The 13,993-nt window shown below is 35.3% G+C and overlaps 1 protein-coding gene across 1 annotated transcript; it reads left to right on the plus strand.

Moving 5' to 3' along the window:
- The first annotated feature begins 300 nt into the window (after positions 1–300).
- LOC21387106 (CCAAT/enhancer-binding protein zeta) lies at positions 301–5,648 on the plus strand. The gene is made up of 12 exons (XM_024168771.1): positions 301–1,065; positions 1,354–1,429; positions 1,765–1,884; positions 2,153–2,228; positions 2,520–2,588; positions 2,704–2,784; positions 3,132–3,239; positions 3,318–3,407; positions 3,659–3,741; positions 3,834–4,199; positions 4,426–4,648; positions 4,805–5,648. The coding sequence occupies exons 1-12, from the start codon at positions 399–401 to the stop codon at positions 5,426–5,428; spliced, it is 2,583 nt and encodes an 860-aa protein (XP_024024539.1). The 5' UTR covers positions 301–398; the 3' UTR covers positions 5,429–5,648.
- Positions 5,649–13,993: the final 8,345 nt, after the last annotated feature.

The following is a 13,993-nucleotide window of genomic DNA, read 5'->3' on the forward strand; positions in this document are numbered from 1 at the left end:
AAAATATATTCTTTTTTTTTTATGAAAATATGCTGAATATTAATAGGCCAAATCGGCAATAATTGCAGAAGATATTATGATAACTTACTTATTATTTTCGTAAAATATTCTAAATATGTTGCTCTATTCAAAAATTAATACAACATAAATTTATGGGCCACTGTTAGGGCTTAGAGGCCCATAAACATCAATGGTCTTAACATCATAATGGGCCACTATTGAAGCCTACCGGACTCAGGCCCGTAATTTATAATTACATTTAAACCCTAACGGAAGAACGAAGTGAAGCTAGGACTTAGGAGGGGTTTTATGCCCCAACAACAGTCGCCAGAAATCGGACTCGCGCAACTTCTCTCCGCTCTGCCCGTCGGAGCTTCCAAATTCTTTCATTTGCAACAATGGCGGTCTCCAAATCAAAGAAATCCTCAACCGACCCGGAAGACCTAGAGCTTCTCAAGACAGACGTAGCCTCTTTCGCTTCCTCTCTTGGTTTGTCCTCCTCTCTCCCCTCTTCGGGCTTCAACGACGTCGATTTTCGCAAAACCGGTCCTCTCCCGCCGACTAGACCGCAGAAGAAGCAAAAACAATCTCCGGCCGCCAAGTCGACGGAGAGTCAGAATCCTCGAGACCGGAATTCCAGACCTGGCGAGAAGCCCAAGCCTAAACCACCTGTTCTGTCACTCGATAACGGCAATGGCGACAAGCATTTAGGGTTCGAGAAATTCAAGAACATGCCTAAGCTTCCGCTGATGAAGGCCAGCGCGCTTGGAGTTTGGTACGCCGATCAAGCGGAATTGGAGACGAAGGTCGTTGGGAAGGAGAAGAAGGTGGAGGCGAGGAATCTGAATGAGTGGAAGAGTTTTGTGGAGAAAAAGAGAGAGCTTGGAGAGAGATTAATGGCACAATACGCTAAGGATTACGAGTCTTCGAGAGGGCAGAGTGGGGACATTAAGATGTTGTATGCCACGCAGAGGTCGGGGACGGTAACCGATAAGGTCTCGGCGTTTTCGGTCTTGGTTGGAGACAATCCCGTTGCCAATTTGAGGTCTCTTGATGCACTTCTGGGTAAATTCTATAATCTTTGTTATCTTTCCGGGTTTAATTTCTTTCGGTTTGGGATTCTTTTTATTGCTAAAAAGTGCCTAGTTTTAGAAGTGGAAGCAAATGTGTTATTAGCTGATGCCATTTCCTGAGTTTTCTTTGATCCGTTAACAACAGTTAGATGGAAAATATCGCAAAAATTATTGTCATACTTCAATCTGTTCAATAGGCAGTCTATTAGGAAACAGAGGACCTTACTATTTTTTTTAATGCCTTGAGGTAGCTTTTATTTCAACAGGTTGTTTCCTGCAGGAATGGTATCATCGAAAGTGGGAAAACGACATGCATTGACTGGTTTTGAAGCACTAAAAGAGTTGTTTATTTCAAGGTCGGCACTCTCGCTTTCCTGCTTTTTTTGTTGGCATCAGTAATTCTTATGGTTTTATGGTCTCTTGAGCAAGAAATCTTCATTTGTGAGGCCAAAGAAAGGCAAAAATGAAACCAAGATCAAAGAAAGTATGAATTGCGAAAACTTACAAAACTCTTGTCCGAACACCAGAGAACAGCAAATAATAGTTCACAGGCTTGACAAAAAATAGGGTCGATAACTTGCGTCTGCAACTCAAAAATTATCAAGCTTTGTATTTTCACTGACTTTATATTTAAGCTTCTTTTTCCAGCTTCGTATTTTCACTGACTTTCCATTTAAGCTTCTTGTTCCAGTTTATTGCCTGATCGTATGCTTAAGAGCCTGTTGCAGCGGCCATTGAATCATCTACCTGAGACAAAAGATGGTTACTCCCTCTTGCTCTTTTGGTATTGGGAAGAATGCTTGAAACAGAGGTAATTGCAATTGCTCTTCTTCCTGTTATTCCCCTCGTGACTAAAGCTGCTTAAGCGCCCATTTGGTATATGGGTTCAAACCAGTGATTATGACGTTTGAAATTTAATTTTTTTGTGAGAGAAAAACACTTTAGTAGACCTATAAAGAATATATATACCAAACATACCCTAAGTGGTTTTAAATTCGAGGGTGGGGAGTATTTTAAATCTTATTAGTTAATAAGTGATATTTTACTTGTAGTCTTCACGAGTAAACCTAATGTCTCAGGTATGAGCGATATATTTTTGCTCTCGAGGAAGCATCAAGAGATATGTTGCCTGTACTAAAAAACAAGGCAGTGAAGGTTAGCCATGTTTATATGCTCTTTGCATTTCTATTCGGTTTTCTTCATCCCACTTAGCATGAATTCTTTTCCCTTTTTATTTAACATCATTGATATTTAACTAAATAATGTATTTTGAGACATATCCGGATGTGCATGATGATGATTTTACAGAAATTGACTGTATAGGTAGAAGATAAAAATCTAAAAGATGTCGTGAATTTCTAGTTCTCTTATAATTGTGATTTAGCTTTTGTGTTGCTTACATGAAAATTTTCATCTATATTTATGCACCTTTATGATGGAATTCAGATTATTGAAACACTGCTAAAGAGTAAATCAGAGCAAGAGCGCAGATTGCTCTCTGCCTTAGTCAACAAAGTAAGTGGCATTTGAATTTTGAACTGATCAGGAAATTACTGCTACTTTTTTTTCCCCCTTAAATTATAAGCCCAACTATATATCTGATTTACTTTTTTTGTTGGATTACTTACAGCTAGGAGATCCAGAAAATAAGGGTGCTTCCAATGCTGATTTTCATTTGTCAGAGCTTTTGAGAGACCATCCAAATATGACGGTCTGGCACCTTTACATCTAACCAAGTCTTCCCTTCTTTATATTTTTGAGGCCTATGTGTTTAGTTAATTGGCTTCTACATGATTCTAGCTAATTAGCTGATACAATACAGATATACCACACGTTTGTTTTATATGTTTAAACTACTGTTCAAGCCATTTTACTACAATATTTTCTCTCACATAATTTAAATTTCTACTCAAACTTTTCTATTCAAACCTATAAACCAAACGGGCGTATAATATAAATTGATCTTGAAATGGGTCCCCCCACCCAACCCAGAAAACCATCATCGTTTTGGAAATTCCCATCCCTTCAAGAAAAATGTACCTTTATTTTTTATGACATCTTGCTTCTATTTATAAGATCTCCTCTAAGAATCAGGTTGTCAGTGACAGGTTTTATCGAGCCTTGTATGCAAAACTATTGCTCCCTGCTGCGATGAATTCTTCCAAGGCAAGTAAAATTCGACTTGCTTCCACTAGTTAGCCAGATGCTTTATTTTGGTGAAAATGAGGATTCTGTACATTGCAGGCGGAAATGTTTATTGGACTCCTCCTCAAAGCAATGAAAAGTGATGTGAATTTGAAGCGTGTGGCTGCTTTTGCAAAGCGTGTGATGCAGGTTATTATGAAAACTGTTCTAGCTGTGATTTTCTTTTTCCCTGAAGGGCATCGTTCTTTACTTCTTAATTAGATCTACACGTATTACGTCTTATTATAGCCTTGTTCATATTAGACATCCATTAATCGTTAAAAGAAATACATTTATTTGCCTTACCACTATTGAATATATTTGAGGGTAACGAGAATTTACCTGTTTTAAAGTGGTGTTCTGAACTTCAAAATCACTTCTTTTTTAAAAAACTGAAACAGGTAGCCCTTCAGCAGCCACCTCAATATGCTTGTGGATGCCTTTTTTTGCTTTCTGAAGTTCTCAAGACAAGGCCGCACTTGGGGTAAGGCTGCTCACTTGAGTCACTCGTAAGAATTTTACCTCACTTTTTTTTTCCAACTATTTACTATCATCATCTTCTGGCTCTTTGTGCAGGAAAATGGTGCTTCAGAGTGAGTCAGCTGATGAAGAAGACGAACATTTTGAAGATATTGTGGAAGAGGCTGATGATCGACCAGGCTCTGCTTCAGGCAAGCAAGAGACTGATGGTGAGCCTGTTGAGAATGGTGGTGCTGCCACCCCTGATGGTGATTCTTCGGAGGATGATGATGAGACTCCAGTCCCTGCCTCTGAAGATGAGGCTTCAGATGAAGCAGACGAGTTTCTTGTAAGAGATGATGCAGAAGACGTCAATGAAGCCAAAACAATGTCTGGTTCTAGTGGGAAGCAATCTCAAGCATCCTCTAAGAAGTCTTCACTGCCCGGAGGCTATGATCCACAGCATAGAGAACCGTCTTACTGGTGGGTTCTCTCTTCGAATCTCTTTTTTCTTATAGGGTCTTTGCTCAGCTCATATTTATCTGGGTACCTATCTCCTATTTAGGATAGGGATCTAGAAATAGAGATTGCAGGTAGTGCAACATCTAGGATTGGCAATCCCTTTTCTAGCGATTGCCTATGTGTTTTTCTTTTGCATCTTCAATTTAATCTTATTTTTCTGGTCGTATCGGTTTTTCATGACAAACAGCAACGCCGATCGTGTAAGCTGGTGGGAACTGACGGCACTTGCTTCACATGTGCACCCCTCAGTTTCCAACATGGCAAACAGACTTCTAAAAGGGAGCGACATTATCTACGATGGAAATCCATTAAATGACCTCTCGCTTACTGCTTTTCTAGACAAGTTTATGGAGAAGAAACCCAAATCCAGCACATGGCACGGTGGTTCACAAATTGAACCTGCCAGGAAGGTAAGCTGAACAAAGAAAATTTGCTTATTATTTCTATTTAGTCTTCTTCTAAACTAGTCTGTGCTCCTCCTAGAGATCAAAGCAACGAATTGAGCAATGCCCAATTATCAAGCTGTCTAACGTGTGATGATTCTGAATAACTTTTTGTTCTTCCAGCTTGAAATGAGCAACCATTTGATTGGGCCAGAGATTCTGTCATTAGCTGACGAGGATGTACCGCCGGAAGACCTTGTCTTCCACAAGTTCTATGTCAATAAAGTGAACTCCTCGAAGAAACAGAAGAAGAAGAAGAAGAAAGGGGCAGATGACGAAACTGCTGAAGAGTTATTTGGCGCTGGTGGCGACGATGAAAGCGACAATGAAGAGATTGAGAACATGTTGGATTCTGCTAATATTTCTACGAATGCAGATGGTGACTACGATTATGATGATCTTGACATAGTTGCTGAAGAAGATGATGAAGAGTTGGTTGGTAATGTCAGCGACGCTGAAGATGCGGACATACCATCAGATATTGCTGAAGAAGAAGATTTTGATGCTACTGCAAATGAAAACGATGATGACGATGAGGACAGCGACATTATCAATATCGGAGATGCAGATGATGACGGTTTTGAACAAAGGAGAAGAAAGCGAAAGCCTGGCAAGTCCGGAGTGTCTCCCTTCGCTAGCTTAGATGACTACGAGCATCTACTGAATGAGGATGTTCCTCCCGAAGAGGAACCTGCAAAGAAGAAGTCTAAGAAGTCCAAATCACGCCGGAAGAAGTCATCTGACTAACTCCAAAATCATCGCCTTTTCTTGTTAAGTGTAGCCTGCCTAAGGGAGGACTTTGTCCCTGAAATTCACAGCTGGGAAAACCTCAAAAGAGTGGGATTTTGCTTGCCTTGCCTCTCAATTTGCTTGGTAATCATGCTTGTCCATCAATTTTGAAGTGTTGAAAATTAACTTATTACTTGTATTTGTACCGTCTTGAGTTTCTGAGTGATACATCATATAAAAAAGCAAATATAAATTTAAAAAAATATGTAAGTTAATTTTTAATTATAAAAATTAATAAATCATAACTTATCAAATTATAATTCATAACTAAATAAATTATAAATAATTATGAATAATAACTTATTAAATCATAATTCATAATCAAATAAATTATAAATAAAAATAATAATTTAATTTATTTATTAATTTATATAAACTATTAATCTATTAATTTTAATTTATCTTAAATTTTAGCATATTTATCTTGTTCTCCCTGAAATCAACCCTTCTCACGAAAATATCAAGGAGGGGGAGGCGGGGCCCAAAAAGAAAGTCAAATCTTTACACATTTGGATCATCTGCAATTATCCTTTGGATTCTCCTCCCTCTAAAACTATCTTTAGCGACTTAAAGAGCATTTTTGCGTGAAACAAATTATTATTGATATCTTGTAAGTTGTTAGTGTGATTGGCTTGAGTGAAGGAACGACCAAAAGAAATGCAGAGAGTTTCGTTTCTCTGTTCTTCAAACCCACTTCCCCAAGCTCTCACTGCTCTACCAACCTTTCATGGCCTCGCAATTCCATTTCGAAGTCGACCCATTTCAACTGTCACGGTTTCTTCCCCTTCTCGCTTGCCTTTGAGTCGTCTCCTAATTCCCCGCCTTTCTCTCTCTCCTCTTCAAAACACCGGTGATTTCTTCTTCTTTGTTTCTTTCTAAGCAATTTTGAAGCTTTTTAGTAAATGGGTTTGTTTTTTCTCAGCTTTTTGTGCAAACAACTATGTTGTTTCGGCTTAGTGTAAGTTATAGAACTGAAGAAATGGATAAGATTGGTAGGCTTTAGTTTGAGGAACTTGAAAGTTATGTGCATTTTTTTTTTTTTAAATTATTGAAAGTAGAAGTAATATCTTCTAATTCTTGTATCCATGTGTTAGGTATGTGCTTTTGCTTGTGCCCAGATGAGTTAAATTTGTTTTTTCCTGTTTTTTTCCTCCTTTTTCCTGGTAGTTGTTGTTCATGGAGGTTCTAGCAGTAGGAATTTATTCAATTTGGATACATGTTATCTGAATTTTACCAAGTAAGGTTTATACTTTATAGTAATACCTTATTTAGCCTGTATTGGACTTTTGGCAAAATAATTTTATTTGTAATAAAAAATAAAAATAAAATTGTTTTGAGACTAATTTTAAAATTGCATGAGATTATTTTGAATATAATAAAAAATAAAATCGTATTTATTAATAAATATATTATAATATTATTAATAAGTATTAAAAAATAAAAACAACTTTTAATTATTTTTTAATTCTTTCCCAAAAAATCATTCTTACGATTTTTGTTTGCATTTTCATTTTCCTTATAAAAAAAAATAATAATAATTCCTACCGTTTTCGTTTTCGTTTTTATTTTTAAAATATTTACTAAATCGTTTCGTTTTTATTTTCATTTTTAAAAAACATTTCTAAAAACGGTTGAAAACACGCATATAACATCCCGTGCTCCCTCAGATACCATGTTAAATTATCTAACCTTAAAGCCTAAGCTATTATTGAAGAAGTAATTAAGGGAAAAAGTAGGTACCTGAATATCAGACTTGGACAAACCAGGGACGTCCATGTAAAATATGTACTCTTTGGGAGTGTCCAAAATGTCGACAGGAATGGTAGAGTAACCTTTGTTCTCTCGGGTTTCGTGAGCGCAAGAAGGAAAAATCACCTTCTCGAAGGTCTCTGGCAAATGGAAGATGTGATTCACCGCTGACGCCAAGTCCCCGTTGAACACACTCGAGTCCACAACTGCTCGGCTCATTTTCCCAAGTCCCCAATACCACAAATCTGTCAAATAAACGACGATATACTGTTAATTATTATTAAACAAGGAAAAAAAAAACAAGAGAGATGACTTGCTTTGAAACTTATGATTAGCATGGTTTGGTTTCTTACGCAAAGCAAAGAGGCGTTCAAATATTTTGCGCGGGAAGCGAGAGATGAGATGTTAAAGTGAGCAGCAACGTCGGAGAAGAAGTCTACGAGAGAGCATATTCAGGATCAGCTAAGTATTTGGTTGCCGAGAAAATTACAGAGAGATTTAAATGAAAAGAGGAAAGTTCGAGAAAAATAAAGAGGAAGGTGGTGAAAGGTCTGGAAAGCTCGTGGTTTTCAGAGGTGGTTATATGTGTACACATGTCCACTTAGCGATACCGTGGAATTCTCTAGCTGGTTGCTGGGTATCTACGTGGCTTCCCGTAGAGTCATCTTAAGATGAATGGCATCGGTAGTAGTAATCACCACCGTCCAATAAAAAATAAAAAATAGATCTCGTAACATGAGACCCATAAGTGGTGCCCTTTAACATTTACAGATAAAAGGAGTTTTTTTTTTTTTTTTTTAAAAAGAAATTGAAAATGGAAGAGGTTCGAATTTTCATCAAGTGATGAAGGGCATGTTCTTTTGTCTAAAAAAATCTTAAAAAAATAATTTAAGTTTTAATTTTATTTAAGTTTACGTTCTTTTAAGTTTTAAGTTTATTTAATTTTACTCAATTTTATTTAAGTTCTAACTTCAGCTCAAATTATAACTCAAATTCAACTAAAAAATTATACTCAAATTACACTAAAAAAAACAATCCCAAGACATTGCAAAGATTGAGGTTGTAATCTAAAAATTGGAGGATGCAACTAAAGAACTCGAAGACAAGGATGCTGCGATTAGTGGATTAATTAAGAAGGTTGAAAATCATAGGTTTACTATTCATTATCGCATTTTTTATGCATTTTAAGCCGTCACTTTTTATTTTTATTTTTAAGACTTTCTTTGGTACGTTAGTATATCGGTAAGTTAAGTTTTTTATCTATCAGATATGTATAAAATCACATAAAAATTAAAAAATATATAAATATAATGATTAAAAAACTTGACATACCGGTACGCTAAGCATTCTAGAGAATCTCCTTTTATTTTTTGGTGTCGTTGTGTTTCTAAGTGTTAATATTTTGGACACTATTTTGCTGATTTCATTTTCCCTATTTGTAATGGAATGGTGAAAAGAGGAGCAAGCTTCTCAACTTTTTGAAATATTGGGATTGTTTAGAGGATATATTTGCATTCATAATTTGAGTTCTGCTACAGTATTTTTAATCTTTTAAATAATTTAAATTTAAAAATTTTCTTTCATAAAGGTTTTCGTCAATAAATCAGAGTTACTGACTTGAATGTATATTCCAAACTGACCTGTAATGATTAATGCAAAAGGCTATCAAATTTTCCAAATAACAAACATAAAATTAAAAAAAAAAAGCACAAAAAATGCAGAGAAAATTGTAAAATTTTCCCATGTAATTTTTACCTCTCGTTATTAATTAATGTCCTTTTACTAGTATAATTATTTGATTAAAAAAGTTATTAATAAAAAATAAATAGTATAAATCTTGATTCATGTACTTTTAAGAGTATTTGTCTCATTTCTCTTAAAATGTAATTCAAAAAAAAAAATGAAGGGGATTAATGGTACCATTTACATCAGTTTTATGGAATTTAACTTTTTGCTTGCCAGCTTGCTTTCAAACCATGGAAACGAGATGTATTATATTGTCTAAGTTTGATGTCGTTTGATATCCTAAACGACATGTTGCTTCATTTGCAATTCTTGTCGTTTATGAAAATTGACGACGATGTAGAACATTAGTTTTGAATGTTTCACTCGTTGTTAAGTATAAAAACGACACGTTATGTTTAAAAAGTTCTCCTTTATGTTAGTAAAAAGACGTGTTGTTTGAGATGTTAAACACGATGTCGTTGTTTGGATAATTACACACACACACACACCATGTTGTCTTAGAAGTCAAAACGACGAGTTTTTGTATGTCAAAAACGAAACCTTTTGTTCGGGCAAGTAAGAGGTCACGTCGTAGCAGTGCGTTGTTGTTCACTCAATAAACGACATATCATTTTATGGGTGGAAATTAAATTATGTTAGTATTTTTTTCCCTCTAATTCTGAGCCTGTCCTTGCCCCCCACTGCGCTGCCCTTAGATTGTACAATATTAATAGTTTCTGCCAATATATATATGCACGTAAATATATATATATATATATATATATATATATTCCGATAGTCACGTATAATATACATATTTACGCACATCTACGCAAAAACATACCTATCAACATAAATATGGGATTTGTCACAAGACTCAGAGCCCATGAACCAGTCTTACGTAGGATTTGTATAGTATGATACATATTACACGTTTAATACCACTGCATCTCAATACATCTGTATATGCACACATATAAAACCCATCCCAGTTTACATCCATATATACCAATACCATGCATATACACACGTATACGCACACGTTTAATTCATGGATTAAAATCATGACATTATAATTTTTTCGATTTGCGTGTATTTTTTATGAGAAAAAATATTATAACGAAATATGGTTCTTGATTCAAATCATGATTTGAATCCTCCATGAACCGTTAGCATGACTTAATAATTTACTAAAAATGAAAACATGTAGATGTATGAATTATATCATGTATATACACACACATTATACCACGCCTATATAAAAGATGTCGCTTAAGGTTGATGAGCTGTCTAAACGGTGGGCCTGTACTATACTTGGCCGCCCATTATCTGCCACATATACTAAGATATTCTGTAAGATTTTCTTAAGCAAAATAATGAAGAGGGTCATATCATATGGGGTTTCTGCAATCTGCACTTTCCTGCTCCTCCATATTGCATTATTCCAGAGCTGGCCGTATATTACTACATGAACCAAACCAAAAAAAGAAGAAGAAAAAAAAAATCTTATAATGATCCAATCCTTAAGCACATGCTGAAGACAACCATATCCTACAGACGAGATTTATGACTATTTTTATTTCTCACGAGGCCATATAATCAGTGTGAGAGAGTGAATATTTTATTATATATAGTGTTATTATTATCTTCATAAAGGAAAAATTTGAAAGTTGGTGAACATAGTACTCTTTGGTTTTTGATCTTTTTTCTTTTTTTTTTTTTAGCAAAAAGAGACATACAAGGATGAAGGGCAGTGTATCCACATAACTTTATAGACAAGAATTTCTATATGGTATAATTTTGAATTCCATTTTCTATTTATTGTGACGAGACTAACTCAAACCTAAAATTTTATAGAGAAAAACGAACAACCTTATCACTTCATTAAATAATCGGTAATGTTATTATAGTTCCTTGGCACGTCAAATTTTGACTCATTTAACTTCAAATTGTTTTTAAATACCACAAAAGGAAAACAAGAACGCCATAAAGTAAGACAGCAAAGGATTGGCATCCTACTAGGTGACTAGTTATAGTTTCATTCTATCCAACGCCGACACAGTAAGTAAGAAAAGACTATGACCATATTGATCCAACAAGTGGTTGAAATATTCAACATTTTGGAAGCAAATTTGTCTCTAGTTATGGCAGATATTTTTGAACACCAATTACATAAATATACAAATTGGACCACAAACATTGTCACCTAGTGATGTTTTTGGGAACTTTAGTTTAAATATTCTTCTTTGTGCCCCGTACCAGCTCAATTAGTGTACCCTTAGTAATAGTACTATTGTCTGCCTCCAATAGAAACTCTGTACTAATCTTGTTAGAGAAGGCTTCAGCAAAGGGAATGATCATGTGTTATTGTTTATGTGTAAATGGACTTAAAGCAATCAATTAGGTTGTGATCATTATTCTTCTCTGGGAGACGTACGTCTTAAAGCATGGATCCACACTTAAAAAAAAATGGCTCTACGACTTTCTCAAAACTCGTTCGTTTCGTTGATTCGAGTTTAGAATTCGAGTTTTACTACAGTAAAAAGCTCTCACAAATAATCACATCTAACTTTTTTGCTACAGTAAAAAGCTCTCACATACAATCACATCTCAGCTCAAATTCTAAACTCGAATCATCGAAACGAACGAGGCCTAATTAACACAAAAATAACGAGAAATCTGTGGGGCATGAAAAGAAAATACAATACAAATAAAGATATAATTCCAAACTGTTATATCATATTAATAATTGTATCAAAACAAAGAAAATACAACAATTTAATAGAACCTGATAAAGATTTGACGGTTTAAAGATACACACTATTGATTAGGTACTTATTTCATACTTACCACAGAATTCTGTTAAAATAAATTACCAAAAGATGAAATTTTTTGTTTTGTTTTTAATTTTGAGGTGAACATTTACATGAAGTCAGGTATGAAATTACCGCTATGTTACGCTTTTCAACCATCCAAAAAATAAATTGTATCCAAAATGGTTTGGCAAAAGTTTACTATTTACATTTATAAGATCTAATTATTGGTGATGCATGGCTGCTTCTTCTTCTTCTTTTTCCCCTCTTACTCCTTCTTTCTTTCTTTCTTTTTTTGGATTGGATTGTTAGTTTTCATGCATGGAAAGAAATCCCTTGCATAGGTTTGTCCGCTAGAAAGAGAAGATGGTTATAACGCACGAATTATAAGTAGGTGAAGACAAAAGTCGGTACGTAAGGGTAAGAAAGAGAGAGGAAAAGATGCCCGTGGATGGTGTTTGGCTGTTGTGAAATTCGACACACGAAAAAAAAAAAAAAAAAAAAAAAAAAAAAAAAAAACCCCCTTTAAAAAAGAAACTGGTGAACTGCTTACCAACCAACAGCTTTGTTTTTGTTCTTATGATGTCATGATGCCATGAACACCAAGATTAGATTTAGAAGAAGAAAGAAGATAACCAACAACCAATTGAGGTTCTTTTTACGTAGTTACCCTTCTACTTTCTATGTATCTTCCACCTATTCATGATTTCACTTCCACCAATATATTAATGATTTACAAAACAAAGGATTTACTCTATTAAAAGCTTGTCGACAAAAGAAAAATAATGAGAGAGATTATAAAATCGGATTGGTGAACGAAAACATTGATTATTAGAAAGAAATTGGTGGCTTAATCATATTGTGGCGTGCCCAATTCTTGTCTTCCATCAATTCATATATACAAGTATATACAGCTGGCATGTTGATTATTAGAGTCCATAACAAATAAAATGGTGCCTAATCTTTTGCACAATTCAATCATTTGATTTTGGGGCATTGTTACGTGGAGGCACCTGTTTTCTCTTAAGAAGAAAGAGAGAAATAGATCAAGATTTGAAATAAATTAAAATTAATAGGTTAATAGTTTACATAAGTTAATAAATAGGTTAAATTATTATTTTTGTCCATAACTTGTCTAGTTATAAACCATAACTTGACAAGTTATTGTTCATAATTCACGGTTTTTGTCTATAATTTGTCTGGCTATGAACCATAACTTGATAAATTTATCTAATTATGAACCATAACTTAACAAATTATGACCTATTAATTTCTATAACTAAAAATTAACTTATATACTTTCTTAAACTTTTCAGGCCTATTTTTTACTATTTCCGTTTCTCTTATATCATGTTATCATAATATCATTCCTACAACCCCAAAAATTAAAGAATTACAAAAAGAAAAGAAAAAGGTCAAGGACGAATATTGGAAAAGGGTGTTTAGGTAATCTGAAACAGAACAAAACAGAAGCATTCAAAAACAGATAATGATCATTCATTTGCTAAGCTAAGCCCACGCCAACTTGCCCAAGAGGCGCAACTGGTTTTTGTTTTGTTTTCTTCTTCTTTTTTTTTTTTATTTTGGTTTTTGTATTTGTCACCTAAAAATCTTAATATTTCTTAGCTGTAATGAAACAGTGGGCCATGCATAATTCTTCTGTTTTCTCATCCATATATACATATATAAATACGAACCTTCCTTCTCCATTTCCTTATCACCAACAAAATAAATCACAGAAACTCTTGAAATATTTTACATATTTTCTCAGTACAACGTGTTTCGAAATGGCGAAAGTCGGGAAGCTAACGAAGCTCAAGTCAGCCGTAAAGAGATGGCCTTCATTCACCAAGTTCACCCGCACCGCCAGCTGTTCCAGCTCCGCCGCAGGCGAACTTCTTGCCGGAGAACAAAAACGACGACGTCGTTCTTCGCACCGTTTACGTCGGGAAGGCTCGGCGGCGGTACCTCGTTAGCTCCGAGGTCGTGGAGCCCCCGCTGTTTCAGGAGCTGGTCGACAAATCCGGCGGCGGAGAAGGCCGCCACGCGGACGAAGATCAAGACGACAGTGGCGTTTCGGTGGCTTGCGAGGTGGTGCTGTTCGAACACTTGCTGTGGATTCTCGACAACAACGCCGAGGATCAGCTTGGGTCCACCCACGAGCTTGTCGAGTTCTACACTTGCTGATGAATTATAATGATCATCATCATCATCATCATGGTTATTAAAAAAAGTT

This window comes from Morus notabilis, unplaced genomic scaffold, assembly GCF_000414095.1.
Source record: "Morus notabilis unplaced genomic scaffold, ASM41409v2 Scaffold2149, whole genome shotgun sequence".
Classification (NCBI taxonomy): domain Eukaryota; kingdom Viridiplantae; phylum Streptophyta; class Magnoliopsida; order Rosales; family Moraceae; genus Morus; species Morus notabilis.

Bases quoted from the DNA above. Each gene is read 5' to 3' on its own strand.
- LOC21387106 (XM_024168771.1), top strand. From the start codon at position 399: ATGGCGGTCTCCAAATCAAAGAAATCCTCAACCGACCCGGAAGACCTA. The intron at 1,430-1,764 runs GTCGGCACTCTC...TTCTTGTTCCAG, and splicing joins AAAGAGTTGTTTATTTCAAG to TTTATTGCCTGATCGTATGC. The intron at 3,240-3,317 runs GCAAGTAAAATT...TGTACATTGCAG, and splicing joins CTGCGATGAATTCTTCCAAG to GCGGAAATGTTTATTGGACT.